Source organism: Dermacentor variabilis, chromosome 2 (assembly GCF_050947875.1).
Source record: "Dermacentor variabilis isolate Ectoservices chromosome 2, ASM5094787v1, whole genome shotgun sequence".
Taxonomy (NCBI): domain Eukaryota; kingdom Metazoa; phylum Arthropoda; class Arachnida; order Ixodida; family Ixodidae; genus Dermacentor; species Dermacentor variabilis.
Genome location: NC_134569.1, coordinates 5,843,507 through 5,863,997, shown reverse-complemented (window position 1 = coordinate 5,863,997; position 20,491 = coordinate 5,843,507). Strand labels below are relative to the sequence as shown.

Below are 20,491 nucleotides of genomic sequence, written 5' to 3'. Positions count from 1 at the left end.
TTTGTATACTGCAAATATTTAATCTTATAGAGTATTTGTGTATAGCGCATTGAAACTCCATTCTTGCAGCGATTAGTTATTGTTTAGTGTGTTTGTTATTAGAATGACGGTGGATGATTCTATTTTGCGTGACACTGGCTGTTCTAAAGGAAAACGAAGAAAGCGAATTGCGTTGCATTGTGCTTTGAACTTTGGGCGAACTATGTAAGGTGAAACTGTACACTGCAAATGCAGGAGCCCCCCCCCCCCCCTTGAGGTGTCACGCGCCACTGGCTGCTGTATCTTTATTGAAATGTATCGAGACAAACTCAATGGATTTATTTATTTATTTATTTTATTTATTTATTTACAGATACTGCAGCCCAGAAGGGCTAATGCAGGAGTGGGAGAATACAATATGTGGAAAATACAAATCACAATACAAAACAAGCATATGTGAGTAACATGGCTAAAGGGAGCACTCAATAGCATCCCCAAATTTTTTATGTGGTAAACAGCGGATGGAACCAGGCAGGTCATTCCAGAGTTGAATAGTCCTAGTAAAAAACTGCATTTAAAAGTGTTGGTGCGAGCAAAAAAAAGTCCGATAAGTTTAAGTGATTGCTGCTTCTCGTGATTAGGGGCTTTGCACGGGTCAGATATGTGTTAGGGGAAGCAGAGAGTGTCGAAGTTTCAGATAATTAATGTGACGACGCTGGGAAAGAGGGGTTAAACCGAGTATATGCAGATGAGATGACGGTGAAAACATTCTGTCATAGCGGCGGTATATGAAACGAACCGCCTTTTCCTGAACAGATTCAACTTTGTGGATGTCCGAAATTTTGTAAGGGTGTCATATAGTAACAAAATATTCTAGAATAGGTCTTACAAGTGTTTTGTACGTAATGAGTTTAATTTCTTTCGGGGCAGCATGCACATAGGGTTTGGGTTAGGTAACCAATTTTTTTTTGTGATTTGTTGCAAGTTGTTAGAATATGTTCTGACCAAGATAACCTTGGAGTGAAAAGGAGGCCTAAATACTCATATTCATATGCGCGCGGAAGAAAAGTGGAGGTATAGGGGTAATTGAAATATGAGCAATTAGCATGCTTGTGAAAGGACATGATGACTGTTTTTTTAAGTTAATGTTCATTTGCAAGAGTTCGCACCATTCACAAAAACTTATAAAAGATTGATTCAGAGTTTTATGATCGTTAGGTGTACAAATGACATTGTAGAGAACGTAGGCGTCAGCGTAAAGTCGAATTCTTGCTGAAACAGAGTTTGGAATGTCGTTAATATATAGTAAAGAAAGCAATGGCCCTAAAATAAAATCTTGGGGTACTCCGGAAGATATTCATGCGTCAGGAGAGTCGAATGAATTAAAAGAAACATACTGTGAACGATCATAAAGATAACTACCGATCCACTCAACAAGAAGAGAGTTAATAAGGATAAGGCTTAGTTTATGCAATAGTTTAGGGTGTGGTACAGTATCAAATGCTTTGGGGAAATCAATGAAGAGCGCATCTACTTGATGACCTAAATCAAGAGAAAAACTGACGCCATGTGTAAATTCAGTTAATTGAGTCACTGTGCTAAAACCACCACGAAATCCCTGCTGAACGCTGCACAAAATGTTATTAGACTCAAGAAAAGTGATAATGACCCGCCGTGGTTGCTCAGTCGCTATGGTGTTGGGCTACTGAGCACGAGGTCGCGGGATGGAATCCCGGCCACAGCGGCGGTATTTCGATGGGGGCGAAATGCGAAAACACTCGTGTACTTAGATTTAGGTGCACATTAAAGAATCCCAGGTGGTCAAAATTTCTGGAGTTCTCCACTACGGCGTACCTCATAATCATCGAGTGGTTTTGGCACGTGAAACCCCATAATTTTATTTTTTAAGTGATAATGGGCTTATAAATTATGTGTTCAAGGAGTTTGGATGCATGAGAAGTTAAAGAAATGGGTCTATAATTTAGAAAAGACTGTTTCTGCCCAGATTTGAACAATAAATGACTCTAGCCCGTTTCCATGAACAAAGAACTGTACAACTAGACACTGATTTCTCAAAAGTTAATGTGAGGTATTGACACGCCCAAAGCGCATAACGATGAAATAACACATTGTTGACGTTGTCTGGACTGCAGCCTTTTTTGGTGTCAAGATTTAAAATAAGGTTCAGGACTCCTTGCTTAGATATTGTAACATTGTTAATTGCACTGGACACGTTAGTTGTCGTGGGGCAGGGAGGAATTACGTCACTGTCATGTGTAAATACAGACTGAAATATTCATTGAATGCTTTAGCAATAGCTCCAGGATCACTTATTTCGGAACCATGTAATAGAAATGTCTGGGTGGCATTTTTCATAGGCGAAATCGAACTCCAAAATTTTCGTGGGTTATTTTTAATTAAATTATGTAGAGGGAACTTATAATAGAAGTTCTTAGCTGCATCAATTTTTTGACGGAGTTCTTCCTTCATAAAGCGAAACTGGTCATTTGTTTCGGCATTCATGCTCTAGCTATTCGACGCTTCAAATGCAGTATTTCCCTTGTCATTCAAGGAAGGTCAACATTTTTCTTCTTTGTCTTTAAGGGCACATAGCGCTCTATGCAAGTATGAAGAATGTTTTAAAAATGGGATACTATAGTATGGATATCACTGGTAGTGCATAACATGGAGAATCTGTCGAATGAAATGCTTAATGTGTCAGGCTTAACGTATTATAGCTTGACGTTTCTTCTGCATGATTATAATCGTAAAAACTGGTATATTCATAGTGGCGCCTTGAAACTGAAAGATTAATAGTAGTAATAAGAGCTTTGTGATCGGAAATACTGTCAGTAATCTCTCACTCAATGCCACTTGTAAAGAGCGGTGCATTGAGGAAAATAAAATCTAGTGTGGTGGACTCTCTGGTAGGATCAGATACAATTTGTTTCAATCCAAGGGATAGTGAAAATTCAAGCAACTCTCTCAAATGAAACGAAATCATGGGAAACGATAGTTAAAGGCAGGATAATCAACTGCAGTCCAACGTGTGGGGTGAAAGCGCATTTAGCAATTCAACGGTCACACGCGGGGGCGGAATGCGGCGCCGTTGCCCGCGCAGCAGAGAGGGGTCCGGCGCGCCCCGCTGGCCGCTCGTGGGCGCAGCGTCCGCTCACGGGCCGCCCAGCTCCAGCGGGCCGAGCCCGACCAGCTGGACGGAGGTGCGCCACACGCGCTCGGCCAGCGCGCGGTCCCCGAGCAGCGGGCTGCGGTAGCGCTCGCCGGCGGGCGCGCACTCCTCGAAGTACTCGCCCGTGGTCTTCTCGAGCGCCGGGTCCACCGCCAGCTGCACGGTCGTCTGTGCGCCTTCCGCGGCCGTCTGGGCATGTGCACACGGATTTTCAAGCAGCGCGTTTAGGCTACGCCATCTACTCAAAAAAAAAAGAAAAAAGAAAACGCGGCAGGGGATTCCTCTTAGTGCGGGATTCGTACTTTCCTCTATTATACACGGGCAGTGATATCACGAAAGCAAACCCGTTAATTAATTGCGCTTTACTTTGCTTTTAGACACACTCGCCTCAGTTACTGCAGCGAAACATCGGGTCCCACATATCCTTTGCACTCGACTCACCCAAAAATTTAGGTGGAGCCCTCCACAATGTAGCCGTAGTCTAGACAAGTTTATGCATAGTTAACGCTGGTGCATGTTGTGATTGTGAACAGATCGGGCAAGTAATATACACCTTTTCAAATATTTCACCCATAGGGTGGACATCGCGGAATCTGCGACAGGGGATCTTCTAAAAATTCCGATACATTCCCCAAGACAAGAAAGAGCAGATATCCAACAGCAACGTACCCGACATAACCAAAAATCCTCACAACGGTAATGTATGCCTGGCCAACTGAGCAAAAATGTCCGCATCACCTTTCCTTTCGTGTGCGCGACGACTTGAAAAATCAGCTTGCGCAAAAGTGATCCATGACTCGCTATGGGAGTCTGCACCAGGCCTGGATGGAGGGAGTTTACAGTGACGCCTGCAAAGGAGAGCGAACGGTCAGAAATCCTTACAAGTGTCTTCAGGGTTGCGTCACCCTTCGCGTTCGGCTGCGTGTTGATCACGCGTCGCGGCGGCCGCAACGCGGGCAGAACGCAAGAGCGTTCCTCCACCGAGGGTTCTGTTGCAATTGATATGAGTGAGCTGTGTAATTGAAAAATAATCCTTCGTATCTTACACCCACAAGTGCGTTGCTCTTGATGTTTGCTCAAACCATTATATATGCCTAAGAGAGACTCGACAATTTACTATTCAAAACACGTATATGCTCAATGTCTGCGATGTCTCAGGATTCGTCATTTAAATATCTGTTCGTCAACGTCACTGCACGCTTTCACCTTTTACCGCAGGGGGCGCTCGTGAGATGATTTGGGCAATTACGACGTGACCTTCGAAACTCACCTCGTGTTATCCCAAGGTTAGCTTCTCGGACATTCGTGCTCCCCGAGCGGCGTGCCTCTCCTATCGGGTCCACTTGTGGCGAAACTGCTCAACGCATTTCTCGATTCTGATGCATGCTTTCGAGCGCACATAGGTCGGCGTACTCGCTCGCGAGGCTCGTGCCTGATCCGCTTCCAAGGCGCGAGACAGAGTGACGAGAAGTGCGAGTCGACGGTGGCATGTGCCGGTGAGTTTAGGCGAACGCTCACGGGAGTGAGTCAACGTGAGTGCGAACTGGGAGTAAGTGAGTTTGAGTGGACGCCAAGAGGAGTGCTGGTGAGGGGATCGTGTCGCTAGGCGTGAACGGTGGAAGAGATCGAACGCGAGTGTTGGTCAACACAACCCTCGAACACGAGCGAGTGGCGCCGACGAACGTGCGCAGCTACGCGATCCGCTCATTGATGCCGCTGTTTCGCGGCCCTTGCTGGCCTCATTGTGCTGCTCCGCCTGCGCTTCTGTAAGGGCCAAATGAAGAAGCAAAATTAAGTGTAAGGCCATTCTTTTTATTCCTCCCAATTATGACTGCTACTGAAGCGTAACACAAATTGACGAGGCCTCCCTTTCCCGCTACAAAGTAATCGTTCTCACGTAGCCCTTGTAACTATATGCCCACCTCTTCGGCCACCGCCTTCTACGATACAGGTGACCTCGTCGCATACGCGCTAGAGGGGTACTTTGGCATTCACGCGCACCCTACGGCAGCTCTGTAGCGTTCACCGGGGTTTGCACGCTATACATTTGCTTGTGGAATAGCCTTCCTGACACCATAGTTATGGAAAATAACCGCCAGAAATTGCGCTAGTAGCTGATCGTGCATTTCCTTAGTTAATTCATGTAGCCATTTTTATCATTGCATTGTTTGTGGCAATGCTTTGTTATCTCTGTGTAATCTCGTACTTCTCCAACTTTGTGTGGTGTTAGCCGTTCTATGATCATATTATTTGAATGGTGCTCGTGCGTTCTGAGTCATTTTAATCGCTTGGTTAGTCGCTTGTTGCAAATACGTTTATTTTCTGGGCGCGAGCGGGACTTATAATCTTTGGGGGTGTTTTGAATATGCTTGTATGTGTTCCACTTGAACCCGTGACGTCGTGATGAGATTTAACAAGCGCTGCGCGACATATTTCCACGCAGACGCGCGCGTTGGCAACCGTCGCTGCGCAACGGCGCCGCCATCAACGAAGGGCCACGCGCGACTAACGCGCCACGCGGCGCGTCGGAGATTCAGCGAGCGATCTGGCAGCTGGACGTTGTGCGGAAGCTGCGCAGTCGAAGGGCCGCTTTAGTCCACCGAGGGACAACACGAACGGAGACGGGAATTCGCAGGACACGCAAGAACTTAAAGGGACCCCTCTTGAGCAAAAGCGCTTGCATAAATGCGAGGCCGAAAAATAAAGAAAAAACAAAGAAATAACGCTATGTATACTACTGCCTCATTCGAGTATACGCGGCTGTGGACGGGGAAACAGAAAGCAAGCAAAAAAAAACAAATGTGGTAGAAGAATCTTCTGACAGGCTAGTTGGTTCATCATAACCGAAACTTGTTAGCGCAAACCAAGAGAAGACACAAGGCAAACGCATGAAAACGGCGCTGGTCCTGCTCCCATGTGTTTTCTTTTCGTCCTCATCTTTGCGCTGAAAACGTTTGTCCATATAAAAAAAGTGGTAACTGTCACAATTTTCAAGGTCCCGCATCAGCTTACCTTGACGTCATAGTTTCGGCAGCATATGCACAGCGTTAGTTTTTTATATTTTTTTATACGAAACATAATTACATTGCACTCGAACGGAGGTACAGATGCAACGCGGCTACTTTTGGCGATTTGCCTGCTGCCTCCGAATGCTCAAGTGCAAGGAATGTTGCAATATCGGTAACGCCACCTGAATGTGGTCGGTGCCTTGGCTTGGACGTGAAACGGAAGCGGAAACAGTTTAACCTTAATCTTCTATTCCGATAGTCAGTCAGTCACATATGCAGGCTGCATTTATATATGCAGTCATATATGAAGTCATATATGCAGGCCCGTACGCTTCGTCTTTTCAGATTATTCACGAGAAACCAGTGTAACAGCATTAAAAAATAGCGCCGAGCTTGAAGCCTTGTTCCTTCGCCGTATTATATCTCGTTTAACACTATTCCATAAGTTTTACTACCACGTATCTCTTCATAACGAGTTCATGTGTGAACCCTCAGCCATTTTTCCGCGTCGGGATCATTCTTGCAAAGTCAAATGCATCATGTGTCATTCCCTCGCATTAAAAAAATTATGGAGTTTTACGTGCCAAAACCACATTCTGATTATGAGGCACGCTGCAGTGGAGGACTCTGGAAATTTCGACCACCTAGGGTTCTTTAACGTGCACCTAAATCTAAGTACACGGGTGTTTTCGCATTTCGCCCCCATCGAAATGCGGCCGCCATGGCCGGGATTCGATCCCGCGACCTTGTGCTCAGCAACCACGGCGGGTCCCTCGCATTTCGTTAGTCATTTATACCTCGCACCACGAAAGAGTGGAACAATCTGCCATCGCACGTTGTCACGCAAACAAATGCCTTGAAATTTACAGACGCTCTACGCAGTACTATGCATACCTAATATATCACGTTTCCCTCTCTTATTTGTAAACTGTCTTTTTTTTAATGCGCCGATAACCAAAGCCTCCACGACGTTGTCATAGTTTGTACAAATCATTTAGACTTGCTGTGCTCATAACTATCGTTATTGTTTATTTTTCGTGTTTATACGTTGATGCACTGTAATTAATTTTATCCCAGTTCTGTTTTTCCATTGTGTTTACATTTACGCCCTGTTTGCCTAACCGATGTAACCTTTACTCTATGTAATACCCTCCCTAGAGGGCCCTTAGGGTCATTGTGAAATAAATAAGTAAATAAATAAATAAATTCTGAACGAATGTTCCTTCAGCCTATGCTGTAATGGCGCTCCTCGTTCATAAGTCTTTAGCGTTGGGAAAGAACACTGCACCCAACGCAGCAGATTCAGTCTCGATTCCCGGCCGGTGCGACATCTTTCTTTTTATTTTCTTTTCGCGTCAGTATGCAATGCCCCTAACTACGCACAGAGCACGCTTTCGAAAAAAAAGAAGCGCTCGCGTATGCGAAATTCTGGTTGCAATTTCGGCTGCGCACGAACGAGGCGTGCTCGTACCGGTGTCCCTGATCTTGTCGGCCAGCGCGACGGTGTAGAGGCACAGCGCCAGCTTGCTGTTGGCATACACCGCGAACGGAGTCCGCAGCGTGCACTTTCCCCGCGCCTTCGCCTCCAGCTGCGACACGTCGCCGATGCAGTGCGCGTCCGAGGACACGTTCACGATGCGGCTCGGCGCGCTCTTCCGCAGCTTCTCTGGGCGAAGAAAAAAGAAGCAGGCAAGTGACAGAATGCTCTTGTTGTTCCATGTGTGGCTCGGTGCACGGTAAAATAATTCACATCGTTATAAACGAATAAGCGTGTAAATCGGTCCATAACTGACTCCTGGTGTCAGATGCAGCTTCCGGTTGCACATTAGGTGATTCTGGCGTGCACAACACTTTCTGACACCGTGAAAGTTCATGATAATTTGAATTTTACGAATTTTTTGCGTTGCAGCGCGTACAAAACGCGGTTCCTACGGTATCATCTTTATTTTCGGTCGCATTTGTCGAATTGGGATTGTCGCAAGCCAGGGGTGATTGTATGGGTAATATGAGTATAAGCAGCCGACTGAATGTTGAGGCATTGCTGAGCTAACACACTATTTTCACCGCGAAGCGCTGATTTTGTTTCACGTCAAGCCAACCAGACTGGCGCCAACTTCACTGTAGCAGTAGGCGCGCAAACGGCAGCAGCTACTACGCGCAGTACAGAGCACACGACGCTATAGCGGGTTACGGCTTATGACTACCAGTGGCTGCCAATGCACTAGAGTTGCCAGGCTACCAAAGCGTTCACGAATAAATGGAAACACTGCTTTGGAGACACAGGGGCCGTGAAATTCTCTCATTTTGCATGGTCATTTGATGCTGATGGACCTCTGTCATTGTTCGCAACCACTAAGGGGGATAGGCCAAGAATCGGGCCGAAGGAAGCAGCTACAGGAAATTCATTTTTGAAAATGATAAACGCATAGTAAAAGAAATACAAAACAAACAAACAAACAAGCAAAGAAAACAAAAGCACATGTTGCAATAACTAGACCAGTATGCGAGCGAGCAGTCAGAGTAATGGTCGTTTGATGCACGAATGACATGGTGAAATGATGAAGAGTTGCATTGCCAAAATATGGTGTGGCCTAGCTTTGTCGCATGAGTGATAGACGGGCCGCTGGCGATGCGCTCTGTCTTCTCCCTTTATCGCCATGTTGACGGACGCTATTTATGGTACAAGTTGTTTTGTAATACAAATATTTCAAAAACTCACCCAATAACATTAGAGTCAGCAGCACCGGAGATAAGTGATTCGCTTGGAAGCAGGTCTCGAAGCCATCTTTTGTGTAGGTGAATTCTGTCGAACCTTGCCGAAAAAGAAGATGAAAATAGGTGCAGACAATGTGAATGGTTCTAACTTTCCGAGAAATACGCTCCAAGAGAACATACAAATTGGTCCAGCGGTTGTCTCATAAGAGCATCTGTGCGTTTTACATGTATGTACGAGGGACGTTCCGAAAGTAAGTTTTGCCAATTATTTTCACATGGGAGCTTTATTACAAAAAAAAAAAGAGAAATACACCATGGCATCATGAAATATACACCTTGCACTATTTTTCCACACAGACGTCTCCGACAGTAAGACATTTGTCGTAGCTTGCAATCAGCTTGAAGAAACCATTCTGGGTAAACTCGGTGCCCTGCGATGCAAGGCCTGAAATAAGGCCTCTTCACCATAAACGATCCGTAGGCGTTCGTAGACCCACGTGCCCATTCATACCGGATAACAGCAGACACTTCCGTTGACGACCACGTTGTCAGCGTACGCCTGTCTGCCATGGTGATTTCTACTCGAATAACCTCGGGGGGCCCCCATGCTGGTCTGCTGCTACTCTCTTTTCTTTGGCGCTCTGCGCATGCGTCGTTCCTCCTTCGCTGACGCTCCTTCCGTCGTTCAACCAGCAACGGACGTGGATTCTTATGGTGATTGTTTGTTTCACCTGGTGCGTCTCTTTCAAAACCAAAAATGACAAAACTTACTTTGGGAACGTCGCTTTACATGGAAAAATCACAGTTGGCCCCGATCGAGATAAAGCCTCGTCTTAAGCCGTGTACTGTTATATATATATATATATGACTAACGGCACGTAACGATAAAGAGTATAGTGTTCCAGACGTGCCGGTGGAACAAATGAATTCATACCGGTAGGTGCGCGCGTGCGTAAATGAATTAAGAGTTAGCTTTCCCAGTTTGCCACTCAGTGGCTTTGTTTTCCTTGAGACGGGTCAAGCCCTAACCCGGGCCAGCCAATCACAACGCAAGAGCGGCTCACAGTTGATCAGGCCGGCGTTGTTGATGAGCACGTCCAGCCTGTCTTCGCTTTTGTTCACTTGGTCGCAGAACTCCCGCACTGACTCGAAAGAGTCCAGCAGGAGCCTTTTCACCACGGCAACCTGCTTCGTCTCATCGTGGATCAGCTGGGCGACAGCGTTGGCCTTTTCCACGTCTCGGCAGGCAAGGATGACGCGTGCCTTGCGCCGCGCAAGCTCCACGGCCGTCTCCAAGCCGATGCCTGCGAAAAGTAGAAAAGAAACGGGGAGGGCTTCCGCTCCAAATACCTGCCAGAGCTAATCTCGGGTGTAGTGGGTTGCCTTTCTGGCAGTGGCATTAGTATAAGGTGCTTGCTCCTTTCTGCTTTCCACAAAGATATTTAGTTGAGCGGTTCTCGGAAGAATGACAATAGCACGAAACGCACAGGCTTCCGCAATATTGCACGGTCACTGCGTGGCTTTCACTACAAAAATTCCAGGCAAACTACGGCGACTTTTCCCAATAAAACGAGACGTGACGTGTACGAACGATATGTGGCAGCGTTTACGTGAGCGCAACATCTTCAGTGGGTGAATGCGCGTTGCGCTGATATAAACTTTCTCGTACTCGGCGCAGGCAGTACTGCGCAAGTAGTGCGATCCTAGGAGTCTCCCCTCCATGCATTTCGCAGGGCAGTTATTTTTCATCGCCGAGACTTTCTACAGAATAACTGTTCCCTAACTTAAACAACAAATAGTTTGTATAAGGTTACGGTAACTGACGCGTTATTTTTCCATCTTTGGGTTTTCACTATGGGCCACTGTGAGTTACACGAGATCGCGGGATCGAATCCCGGCCACGGCGGCCGCATTTCGATGGAGGCGAAATGCGAAAACGCCCGTGTAGTTAGATTTAGGTGCACGTTAAAGAACCCCAGGTGGTCAAAATTTCCGGAGTCCTCCACTACGGTGTGCCTCATAATCAGAAAGTGGTTTTGGCACGTAACATAAGAAGTAAATAATAAAACAAACTGTGAGTTACGTCCTACAGAGCGGTCGAGCAGCCGGATTGCTGCCGTCCGTATTTTCGTGCTCACAAACATGTGCCAACCAGGCCAAGAACTTGCTCTGGTAAGATAGGGTGTCATTGTTCACCCACTGGGTTTAAAAACCATTTCGCAAACTTGACTCACTCCCCAAAGCATAGTAAAAGAAAAAAATAAAGCATCCGTAATGCGGCTTTTTTCAGCATATTCTTATCGGTAAGAAATCCCAGTCATAGCATCTAAGCATGAAATCTATTCAATGTTTGCCTATAATTTTTACACCAATAGGCGTCGCTAAACAGCGATTAGGTTGGTTATTTAGTCAGACAAATGGCACGCAGTAAGGAAGTTATCGAACGTTTACTTTTTTAACTCAACAATAAAGAATGAAGATTATTGCTGACCTGCTGTCAAGTAAAATTTGAAGCACTCGTTCCAGGCGTACTATATATGATGCACCACGCGGTAAGGGTTTGACTTTAGCGCATGGATGACATTCAACTGCAGTGTGCGACCGACTCGAGGACAACGACTGATAACCATAATACTGCCCCTTTACAGAACGAACGCCTACCAGCGTTTGCTTTTGAAAGAAAATAGTCTGGCTTCAATATTGCTGCGCTTGTTACTGCCACTCAGTAACAAGCAGAGCAATATTCAAGCCAGACCATTTACTTTCAAAAACAAACGCTGGTAGGCGTTCGTTCTGTAAAGGGGCATATTATGGTTATCAGTCGTTTTCCTCGAGTCGGTCGCACACTGCAGTTGAATGTCATACATGCGCTAATGTCAGCGGAGGAGGGAAGATAACCGATGATCATTAAGGGTTACGGACTGCATTCCAAGGGAAGGGAAGCGTAGCAGGGGGCGGCAGAAAGTTAGGTGGGCGGATGAGATTAAGAAGTTTGCAGGGACAACATGGCCACAATTAGTACATGACCGGAGTAGTTGGAGAAGTATGGGAGAGGCCTTTGCCCTGCAGTGGGCGTAACCAGGCTGATGATGATGATGTTACTGAGTTCCAGACCGGGTCACAGGGCTTCGGAGTTTCCAAATGTCGCATAGCGAGGAAACGTCGCGTGCTGAGCATTGTCTTGCTGCTCTGCACTTACGAACTGTGTGCCCCTGTTTGCCGCAGTTAAGGCAACGGACGGTTAGCTTTTTCGCGTTTCTCGCCAGTCTTGTGGCATGACTTGATTGGTATACACACAAGACAGAACTGCTTAACGTGAGATAACGATGGTGAGAGGGTGCTGTAGGCCTATATAGTCTCGCAAGGCATGCTTGCAATTGCTGCGCCCGAGCGCCTCTCTTCAGAAGAGTTGGCCACTGTTTAGAAGCGCAGCACGAGACGGGCAGAAATGACGACGCGCACAGCGAAGTGGAACAGAAGACAAGTCCGTGGTACATCCCGCGCACGTTGCTGCGCCGGGACCCCCCGACACAATTCGCCCTGAAGAAACCTTGCGATCGTCATTGGCCAAGATTACGATGACCCCGTCTCCAAGGCCAGCACTGACAGTCTAGACACGGATCATCGCAGTTGTTCGTCACTCAAAAGTTGTCGCAGATTCGATTTCGGGCGCTTCGACCTGGATCTGCAGTAACTTCAGAATGGTGCGCATTGGCTCAGCTCAGTGGCGGAACGTGTGTCTCTCTGATGCACTGGCCGTAACAAACAGCTCCGGTAGACGTGGCATCGCGACGCGCTGGAGAACCAACTACACAGCGTCCTTGGACGATGGCTCGCACAGGCCCCAGAGGCAGCTAGTCCGAAACTGGATTTGCGCGCACTGGAATCGAAGAACTTGCGACGAGCACTCATCAGGATTGATGACGAGAAAGCTGATGATGCGGTCGTCCACAAGGACCTCAGGACGCCTAAATGTTTTTTTTTCATTACCTTGACACCGACGTTGTGATTTTCCTCCGTAATGCAGGACCATTCCTTCGGCGTCGATGCAAGTCCCACTACGTAAGACTCCAGATACTTATATTCTAGATATTTGGAAGCTCGAGGTTGGTTTTAAATGCGTCCTCGAGAGATAAACCATAAAGGAAAGGCAGGGAGGCTAACCAGGCTTAGCCCGGCGGGCTACCCTGCATTGGGGAAGCGGGAAAGGGGATTAAAAGAGGAGAAGGAAGAAAGGAGGTCACTACTCCACTGTTACGCACACAAGCGTGCACCACTGAGTCAGTCACAGGCGGTCATACAGGCTGGTGCATCTCAAGAAACACACCAGCTCTTTTGTGGCCTTGCACAAAGCAGACGCACGAGGCCACGGACCCAAGGTCTCCGGGAAAGGATGGTACTTTAAGTGCTCCAATGTTGCACGAAGGGCATTCCTCTCGTCTTCGGCCTCTAAATGCTCTCGCAACTTTTGTCAATCACGAACCACCCCGGAGAAAACAGCTACCTGGAGCTGTGAGCCTGACTGTTGGTAACAGTTGGGCTCTGTACTACTAAGTTGGGTTACGGAGCTAACGTTATGCGTGGAAAACAAACAGTCATTCGAGAAAACAAACAAACAAACAAAAGAAAGAAAGAATGAATAGGGTGTCCAGGATTGCTCACCCGATGTGGCTCCAGTTACGACAACAGTCTTGCCTTCCATGGACGCTGTAGAGGAGCACATTGCGTGCCGCTCGAACAAATGACTCGTCGCCAGCAGAGGCACTTTTGCGAGAAACGTCCACTCTGAGAGAAGAGCCCCAAAGGCTCTGCACTCCTCGTCACTCTGAGAGTTGTCCATTCCTGCAATGGCATCCGCAAGAGCTGATCTCTCTTCTAGAAGCAGCGCGTTAGAGAAAAAATCGCAAGAGCAACAGGACTGCGGTAGCTGGTCACGTTTATTGCAGAATGAAGAAGTCAGGTGGGAAGGAAGCGGCCACTCACGCGCGAGTTAGAATGGACTCCTGACATGCGTTTACACCATTCTTGCGCTAGCTTTTCAATCAACAAAAGAACGCTAAACTAATTATTTCAAGCCATAGCCGCTGTGCTTCGTAAGGTGCCAAACGAGATATTATAGTGTCCGCTTAATAAAAAGTGCGTGTAACTCGGACCTTGACGCGAAGCGGCAGACTTTCCCGGCATTGCCAGTTCATTATTTTCACGGTCACAGGAAAGTGCATCAACAGTGGGCGAACGAGGCAAGCCTGCGAATGGAGCCTAAAGCCGATGACGGGCTGTCTTCGTCAGGCACGCAGCTCGGCTTTTCTTGGCAGAATTCGTACACCTCGGTCACCCGAAGGCGGGGATGGTTAGCGGTTATGAAAAACTAATCTTGTCAAGCACAGTATTGTGATTAAAGCACTTCAAAGGACTAGGGAGAGCAGCGAAGGAGGATACCAAATCTCGTGGTTCCCAGCTCATCTAGATAGCTCAATTAACCCGTTTGGATGTAATCCTAACAGGAGGCCCACCGGAGAGCGCGCGATTTCACGCACCGCGCTGTCGCGGGTAGCCAGGCTTGGAACAAGGTCAACATCCACAAAGATCCATTATGTACTTTCCACGAAATTGTTTCCCATTATCGACTAGGCACGAGGACATTTCCGCCCCCTCACCCCAAAGTGAGCAAACCTCAGGCTACCACATTCAGACTCCTGCAAAACCGTTCGTATCCCACTCCTCGATCCCTTAATAAGATAGATCCTGAACACTTACAGTCGTGCCCCAAATGAGGTCATGACTCATGCTCATTTGACGACATGCTCTGGCTGGGCCGAGCCCTTAACGCCTCTCCACCCATCACGAAAGAACAATGGCAGATATCGCTCAAGAGCAGCAATCTCCACATTCAACTGCAGGCTGTCCAGAGGGCCCACGACATTGCGGCGGGACTTGATCTCCCCGTCCCATCGTGGGCGGTGCCACCGACTTGACCTTTGGGAGCTTCCGGTTTTGGCTCCCCAAGATCTCAGTCCCTCAGGACTCAAATAATGTTCTTGTCATGTCATGTGAAGCGAAGTGTAGATGAAAGGAAAAAAATTCAGTGCCATTACACTCTGTGAAGGTGAATGACTAGCGAAGCAATCATCTTGGTAGTATTGTATACGACCGGCTGTACGGCTTGATGTAGGGAATGCAGCTGGGAGCGAAGGATCGGCGGCAACGAATGCAGAAACGGCATACTCATCGATAGAAGAGACGTTGGCCAGAGTCATGTCATTTGGGAGAAATAGCGTGCGCCTTCTGAAGTTTAAGATGGGAAGGGAGGCGCGTTTATTAGAAAAGGTGAGAGTGGTATGGGGGAACGGCGACATTTCTGGCCAATAGAACATCAACAATGGGAGTCTGGACGTAATCGCCATCGGGAATAGAAGGAAGATACATTAGGTCCACATACGTAACATATTGAGGTGCCAGACGGATGTAATCCACGGAACACAAACACCGTTAACGGGTGGTCGGAGCGTCATAGTAGCGAGGTAGGTCAAGATGAAGCGATCCGGTTCTACAATCGATAATGGCGGTGTGGGCAGATAGAAAGTCAATGCCTAGGATAGGTTGACAAGAACAGTGCTCGAGCACAGCAAGTAATGCAGTCGTACAGCAACCGGCAATACTTACTCGTGGAGAGCACATACCAAGGACGGGAAGCACTTCCCCGTCGGCGACCCCGATGAGTGGAAATGTGGGTGGCATGAGGACCTTCTTAAGTCGACAGCAAAGCTGCGAATGCAGTACTGATATACGTGCCCCCGCGTCAACGAGGGCAGCGACAAGTGCCCCGTTCACCTTAACGTCAATTAAGTTGGGCCTAGTCGGCAATGTGGTCAGATGTTATGGCGCGCGAGTCATCAATGCAGCTTCGCCTCCGGGAGCGGCATAGTTTTCGCGGAGGCAGGCGTAAAACTGGCGATGGAGTGCGGCAGAACTGTGGGGCGCAAGATGATGGGCAACGAGACAACGGCGAACGGGACTGGTGACCACGCGGAGATGGTGCACGACGGTACGACATGGTCGGAGCGTCATCAGCGTTGGTCTTAAACGACGCGCAGTAAGGCTAGAAGCGGACAGGATCGTTCTCCGGTCGACGGTTAGAAGCATAGGGCGCATGGGGCGAAGGCCACCCGTTATTGCAATAGGGTCCGACCTGACCAGCTGGATGGCAATTAAAGCAAATGGAGCGGTCGTAAGCAGCCCTTCACTCGGCCGGATTACGGGGACGTAGCCTCTGGCCTTGGGCTGAGAAATCTGGGAAACGGTCATTTGGGCGGGACGGAGCAACGGCGCACACAGAGTCCAGGCCAGCATTGGATAGCTCCTGACGAACGATGGCTTGGACACGTATTATGGTGGTAGAGCTGGACTCAGAGGCACGGGAACACGGGGAAGCAGGATACATAGCCTTAACATGACACCGTATGTTCTTCGTCACGTGTTCCGCCGTTATGGCAGCTGTGGCGCAGTTACGTCTTAATTGGCAGGAAGATGTTGCTGCTATGTGGGGAAGTCGAGTGAACTGATGGGAAATACGTCGACTATTGGCGTATTGGCGTGGAAAAAAATTCGCTGTTCCGCCCGAAAAGCGAAGCACCGATTGCGATAGCAAATTAATACATAACTGTACGAAGTAAGGATAGTAGCTTTATCGGCCGTATAAATTTGTAAAGATTCGCTTACTACAATGATAGACTGTGTAAACGTGACTCAACAAGGACGTTGAAAAAAAGGGGCACACACAGACAGCTCTGTCTTTGTGTGGCTGCTTCTTTCTAAGTCCTTGATCAGTCGCGCTTACACATTCTATCATGGATTCAAATCAACTAGCCTGTCAATGTGCTTAGCTAAAGTAATCAGCATGGTGTCACGCGCGCACAGGTAAACATGAACACATCTCGCTCGGTGACAGCGGAAACTGTGAAAGCACTGGAGTTATGAACCGCGGCAGCAGCCGCGAGCCAATTGACCTCCGTGCATTTGTGGCTAAAACGCAAGCGAAATGTCGAAAGCACAGCACATATGCAGCTATTGGCACGTGCACTCTGCAAATATCGCAGATTGCTTTGAAGATGAGGCCCACGCGGGCGCGCACTTTTTCCACGTCGTGAATCGCTTTCAAGGCACACGAGCGCCGTCAGAGCATCCCTATGACGTCTGCCAAAGGCGTCTACTACGGCGTCCGCGTTTCGCGTGGCCAACAACGTAGTAGGCGCCGCAGTTGACTCTACTCTGTATGGAGCGACGGGCGAGGAGGACATAGAGGCACCCTAGCCAACACCCTCTAGAAGACTTAAGGCCTTCTGGCTGTACCCTCTCCCCTTAAGCTACGTCACGCAAAAGAGGCCCACATAGAAGTTCCGTGCAGCGTGCTACGAAGCTACGAGCGGCGCAACGGTGTTGAAAATGAGAAGCGGAAGGCCGAATGGACGACGACGGCGATAACAATTCGATTAGTTCCGGGAACCCTGCCACTAGGTGGACAGCTTCGGGGTTAGAAAAGTCCTGGCATGCTGCGACATGCTTCCGAGCGCACTTTTCTTCTGGACGTGAACAGTGCATGCAGTCTCTGCGCTTGTGCTGCGATTGTGGTTGTGTGTCCGGCAAGCCTTCATTGCCCCGGAATGTGGATAACATTCATGCCAGGATATGCCTAATAAGTGCTGCGTGCCCAGTTGCTGGAGAAATTAAAAATCAGGGCCGAAAAATCATGCGTTCATGTTTCCGCAAGATCAATGACAGGATATTCGGTGCCAATGCTAAGGCAAAGAAGAGAAACGCTGGAACTCTGCAGAATAAGGCAGGTGTTTCCTTCGAAATAGTCGCACGAATGTTTTGTAGCTCCATTGCTAAACTCATTTGAGGTGTTGCAAATATGTGGACTGCGGTACTGTATGTAATAATACCTCGAAAGCGAAATTATTCGTTTAGAGCCTAATCTAGGCTGGAATAAATTCATGTGTCCCGAATGGGAAGAAGGGCACACCATTGAAGTTGTCATGAGGTATGTGTTATGGTGCACTGCTACATTTTGTTGAAAAGCTTTTGTGGTCGCATGAACGGCAAACTCTTTAACGTCGACGATAAATCAAGGCAAAGAAGTTACTCTGAAGAAGAGGGCAGCACTGTGACTTTTCAATATAGCCTGCCATCATTTACCCCGAAATTCGTTCTCAATCCTAAAGTTGAACCATTCTATTTTTTATGGACGGGCCTTTTAATAATGGAGCCATGAATTTAACATGGAGCCATGAATTTCCTTCGCTAAGCAAAGCGACACCACATGAATGTAAGCCTAGGAACCATAACGTCTCGTGTGCTGCTGTTTCGAGTCGGACATGCAGCGTACCAGTGAAAAATCGGCGTTCCCCGCTCGCCGCGCCGCAGGGGTGGCAATGGCCACTAGCGGCGGGAACCTGTGAACGCGGTGAAAAAGAAATCAACTTATGTCTACCGTTGTGTACATATATAGCTATAATAGCACCGTCTGCAGGCTGGTGGAATGTTATTGACTTCGCTGGGCTGACAAACGCGTCCTGTTCTAGCACGTTTTCTTCTGCTTGCCCTTTGAGCAGTATTATTAGGACATACAGGTATATTCAGGTCCGTTGCTTTCGTTTATTATTAGGGGTGGGCGATTATTCCAAGTTTAGAAGGCGAAACGAATAGTACACATCTAATTGTTATTCTTATTCGAAAAGGAACTTATATCGGTATTTCGAACCAGATGCTCCACAACGACCGACTCATTGCTAAAGTCTCGTTACGGTTCTCCATCTGCTAAACAAAGGATCTCAAGTTATCAGAAGTTAAAGAACAACAAGAGTTGCTGAAGGAATGCAGAAACAAGATGGATAATGGGAGTTTTGTTCTCGATTTCGCGGTGGTGGCTCCAACGCGCTGTTTCGTTTCCAAGTTCCCCTGCATTTGTAACAGCAGCTTAATTCCAACACGTACACTGGTGGCGACTGTAGTCGATCCTTAAGGACCGGCCAGGAACCAAGTGCAGACAACACTTGAAGCGTGAGAGGCGTTTTTTATCGTTCTCTCTGATAGTACGTGCTACGAGACACAATGCAGCTGCGGCGGGCACACCCACGTGTGTGTTTATTTCCTAGAGCGACTATCACTGTAAAAATTCTAGATGCGACAACCACCGCCGAGCATAGCGTCCTATCTGTACGCGAAAGTACGTACGTGCGAAGAGAAGAGTATAACTTACCGCCGTGAACGAAGCCGGACTGCCAATAACGCCGCTCAAGCGGGAACTGTTCGGGAGAGCCGTTTATCGTACACTCATTCGGAGTCAATACAGAGCAGGCGTCCTTGGAGAGCCGCGCTCGGCGGCGGAGAGGAGGACGAGGCCGCGGCACGCGCTTCCTGCGGTGCGCCGCGCTTCAGCCATGTGCCATTCTGACTTGTGTAAATACGTAAGTAACAAAATTTCAATAAAGTCACAGAAAGAGGGGTACACAAGGAAAGTGCCTGCGCCGCTTCCCTTCCTGGAAACATTAAAGGTTGGCGTCTAAAAATCTCGGCGCACGAAGTCATATATAAGCGCGCGATGACGACAGCAGGATACGCCAGCTCGACGTACAAGCTTGCAAGAACGCCTGCAGCACGAGTCATTATCGCGTTACGTGCGCAGTGTCACGACCCTCGCGTTGGACACCAGGCAAATCGTACGTTGTGATTCAAGAGTTGGACGAACGTCCCTCTGGTCAGGTAGCATATACGAAAGGGAACTTCATTTTTTTTCTTCTTTCTAATTCTGTGGTCTTGCGTGCCCAAACAACCATATAACTATTAGGCAGGCCGTACTCGATTTTTAACACCTGGGGTTATTTAATGTGCACTCGATGCATCGGACATGGATGTTTCTTGCATTTCGTCCCAATCGAAATGCGGCCTTCAAGACAGGGATTCGATCCCGCGCCGTAGGCCTTAGCTGCAACGCGAAGGCCACTACGCCACCACGGCGGGCAAGAAAGATAACTGACTCAGGTCGAACGTTACTGACATTCCGAAACCAGCCGTGAATTTTTGTTCCCAATGCTCTAATCAAGAGACCCGTGCGAGTTCCGAAACGTCCTCAGCTTTCGACTTCATTCCAGACAACTACTTGTATTATGTATCGTCGGAGCTTCGGTCATGGCTCATTTTGTATAGATATCAGTACTACATGCTGTTTGACTCACTGTGTTGCCGATGACAAAGTGCAATAGCTGTGTCTCGAGTGAGCTCAACGCAGGAGCTGAAAAGTTCCCTGAACTCACAACGTTGATGTGGCCAAAAGGGTCCCCCAGAGAACCCCTGCAATTTTTTTACTCATTTCAAACAAACGGCCGCATCGTGCAGAGGATGCCGAGGCCATCATCTCTGGCGAATGCGCCAGCGCTACGCGCAGCGAGAACCGCTACAAATGAAAAAATAAAAAAGAAAAGCAACGCCATGCTCTCTTGCGATGCCTCCTTCGCGCGGCGTAATGTCAACAGGTGACGTCAACAGGGTAAAAGCAGCCGATTGGGCGGTCGTCGAAGGCCGACGTGACTGTTCCGCGAGC

General features: G+C 48.0%; 1 protein-coding gene across 1 annotated transcript; it reads right to left on the bottom strand.

Moving 5' to 3' along the window:
* Positions 1–328: 328 nt before the first annotated feature.
* LOC142571308 (retinol dehydrogenase 12-like) lies at positions 329–19,272 on the bottom strand. Its single transcript, XM_075679566.1, has 7 exons — positions 19,151–19,272; positions 13,555–13,734; positions 9,957–10,196; positions 8,897–8,989; positions 7,649–7,843; positions 3,908–4,017; positions 329–3,358 (listed from the first exon to the last, which is right to left on the bottom strand). Exons 2-7 carry the CDS (start codon positions 13,730–13,732, stop codon positions 3,152–3,154), a joined length of 1,023 nt encoding a protein of 340 aa, XP_075535681.1. The 5' UTR covers positions 13,733–13,734; positions 19,151–19,272; the 3' UTR covers positions 329–3,151.
* Positions 19,273–20,491: the final 1,219 nt, after the last annotated feature.